The sequence below is a fragment of the Brassica rapa genome, chromosome A04, assembly GCF_000309985.2.
Source record: "Brassica rapa cultivar Chiifu-401-42 chromosome A04, CAAS_Brap_v3.01, whole genome shotgun sequence".
Lineage (NCBI taxonomy): Eukaryota > Viridiplantae > Streptophyta > Magnoliopsida > Brassicales > Brassicaceae > Brassica > Brassica rapa.
In genome coordinates, this window is record NC_024798.2 from 8,189,551 (window position 1) to 8,192,593 (window position 3,043).

The following is a 3,043-nucleotide window of genomic DNA, read 5'->3' on the forward strand; positions in this document are numbered from 1 at the left end:
ATTCACAAGCCTAAGAATCTGATATTCTTAACATTCTATCTTCTGCATCTTGTGACCACCATATACAAAGACAAGCACAAAATTTTATGTGACCTAAATAATTGAAATTGCAGCTAAACGGAAATGATGTATTGCGATTATGTACACAGGTTGATTGGAAGACCATGAGAAGTATTTGCGCAGATCGTCTAAGATTTCCAGACATTTCTCGAATGTAAATGTTGAAATTCACAAGAAGTTAACTACCAAGAAATTCACAAGAAGTTAATTACCAAGTAAATCAGAATCATCAATCACTGTATTAATTTACAACCATGTCCATAATTAACAAGATAAACATTATTCCCAAAACTGATGGGCTCTTCACGGGATGTTCTATAAATGGGTCCCTTGATAGAAAATAAATAACAGCCTTAACTACTAAAACATCCCAAAATGTCTGTGCTTGGAAAAGTGTCAACTGTTACATGGAAGGATTGTTAAAGAGTAAAATCAGTCTAGGAAGGTTCTCAAGAGCTACGGTGAAGAGGCCACCAAGTATAAACATCAAAAGAAATGCAAACATTATCCTCCCAATGTATTTCAGACTTTGATCTCCTTCAAAATCTGCTTTCATGGCTTTTGCAGGCTTGGAATCTTTGGAACCCTGCAAAGCAAACCCGTAAAATGCTGAATGTCATAACTATACAATAAGGGATTGCAATTTAGAAAATACAAGAAAATAGCAAATAAGATCTAAAGGGTAGAAAACGAACTAACATCAATCTACACTGTCTTACAAGTCGCTTTTATTACTGAAAGAAAAGCTTATTCTGATCTTAGTGCCTTACAAGTCGCTTTTAGTTTTGATTATCGTGGTTAGACAATAAGAATGCAAGCAAAAGGGATTTAAAGCTAGAAAACGAACTTATATCAATCTATACTGTCTTACAACTCAAACTTTCTCACAGGCTGTAATTGTTACACTTGATTTTAATTTACATATAAACAGAATATATCGGGAACAGACTTATGGGGGGTATTAGGTACTATGGTTGAGAGAGTTGAAGATTCTCTAAAACTACTTGGTCCTTTGGTTAATACATGCAAAATGTTCACTAGGTAAGATACATACTGTTGATAAGAAAGAAGGAAACTGTCTCTGAAAAGAGCCCTCTTTCTCAGTTCCTGAATCAAAAGATAAGCAACAGTTCAGCCTGAGAAGCAATTTGTAGACAAAGACCAGACACGTGTTTCTGGAATCTGAAATTACCAGGCGAATCAGAATCGGCAATCACTGTCACAAGCCTCCAACCATGTCCGTAACTCACAAGAGAAGCACCATCACCGAAACTGATAGGCTCTTCACCGTCCTTTGACGCTTCGATGTAAAGTGCTTTGGGTTTGGAGGAACCAAGTTTCCGATTGATGACGGAGACAGCGAACTCGGCCTTGGTCCCAGCCGTGAATCGGTAGTCTTTGCCGGATATTTCACAAAACACCTCCACAAACTAATATATATATATATATTTACACAATCAGCAATTGACTTTCGGAATCTAAGAGAAAGGACACGACTTACGGGCGGTGGCGACGGGGTATCTTCCGCCATTGACATATCCAGAAGAGGCCGAATTTGATCGGAAAATAGATTTACCAACTTAGGAGAGATCTCGGGCTGGGAAATTCTGTGTGTGTTTGGGATCTCCAAGATGGAGAGTCAACTTAGATAACCGAAATGTTTTTTTTTTAATTTTTTTTTTTTATCAACGAGATAACCGAAATTATTTAGCACCAGATAACCGAATTTCTATTTCACTTTTCTCTCTTTTTAATTGTGGATTCCCCAATGCCCCACTACCACTTGAGTACTCGTTTGACAACAATCATTCAAAATACTGTACTTCTTTTAATAGATAGTTACATACATATTATTAAAATTGTTTTTAAATTCTATTACAAATATATAAATAAAGTCATATTGTAATTTTAACATGTTAAACTATTTTCTGATATTTTTAACCGATTATTCATATGTATTAATTTAACAGTTATAATTTTCTAAATTTAACAATGGTTTCCAAAATTTTATATATTTTACTCGAATTAAAAAATATAAATACTATTTATATGATTTTCGCTACTTATTTTACGTTCGTTGATTAACAACTTATAATGAACTTAAACCTTATAATTTAACATTTAGACCAAAAAAAAAAAAAACTTAAACCTTATACGTATGTTTCTAACTGTACTGCACCAGTTATATAAAATTCAAACAATTTTATGCTGTGTTTTGAACAGAGGACAAATTAATATATTTTCTCTACATAATTGAGCTTCTTCATAAACGACAAATTAGATTTCAAGACAACGAGAAAAGTAACATTGTAGTCTTGGGGACCAAGCCAATCAATCTATTTGTAATTCTTGGTGACCAAGTCTTTCCTTCAATATAAACTCACTTCTCTTCTCCTTTCTTCTTCATCTCATACAATTTTCTTCGTTCTGCATCTGAAAATATTTTCAAGACATACATCTTTCCGTTAATGGATCAAGTGACGCATATTCCACTTCTTGGATGTGTCATGGATCTTCTTTTTCAACTATTTGCATCATTCAAGAAATCAGATTCAAGTAAGGTTTGCAAAAAAATTGTTGTTGACCCCACGATAGCAGGAAATCTGGAAGCTCAAAAACACTTCACACAACTACAGTGTATTAAGCTTAGTTGATTGGCAATTGGAATGGCCCCAACTAAGGCAACTATATCATATGTAAATAGTCTCTCAGGTTTTATTGTATTTGAAATATCATAAAAGCATATAGTTATTGTGACATAGGTTGTAACACTATAGCGTGATTTTGTATATGTATGCTTTTGTTTCTTTGTATAACTAGAAAGAATCAGTATAATCTGCAATATAGAAACCACGAAATCTAAAGAGTAAATGATAGTTGGACGTCCACTATATAAATCACAAAATCTTTGCCTATGTACCTTATAATTGATGGTATCTAGCCTTGTTCATCATGTGTATAAAATGTTCCAAAACTTTAAACA

General features: G+C 33.7%; 1 protein-coding gene across 1 annotated transcript; it reads right to left on the reverse strand.

Annotated features, from left to right (window-relative positions):
- Window positions 1–268: 268 nt before the first annotated feature.
- On the reverse strand, window positions 269–1,840 carry LOC103863724. Its single transcript, XM_009141477.3, has 4 exons — window positions 1,562–1,840; window positions 1,253–1,490; window positions 1,115–1,167; window positions 269–646 (listed from the first exon to the last, which is right to left on the reverse strand). Exons 1-4 carry the CDS (start codon window positions 1,595–1,597, stop codon window positions 464–466), a joined length of 510 nt encoding a protein of 169 aa, XP_009139725.1. The 5' UTR covers window positions 1,598–1,840; the 3' UTR covers window positions 269–463.
- Between the last annotated feature and the right edge of the window lie 1,203 nt (window positions 1,841–3,043).

Bases quoted from the DNA above. Each gene is read 5' to 3' on its own strand.
- LOC103863724 (XM_009141477.3), bottom strand. From the start codon at position 1,597: ATGTCAATGGCGGAAGATACCCCGTCGCCACCGCCC. The intron at 1,491-1,561 runs GTAAGTCGTGTC...TATATATATTAG, and splicing joins ATACCCCGTCGCCACCGCCC to TTTGTGGAGGTGTTTTGTGA. The intron at 1,168-1,252 runs GTAATTTCAGAT...CTTTTGATTCAG, and splicing joins TGCCGATTCTGATTCGCCTG to GAACTGAGAAAGAGGGCTCT.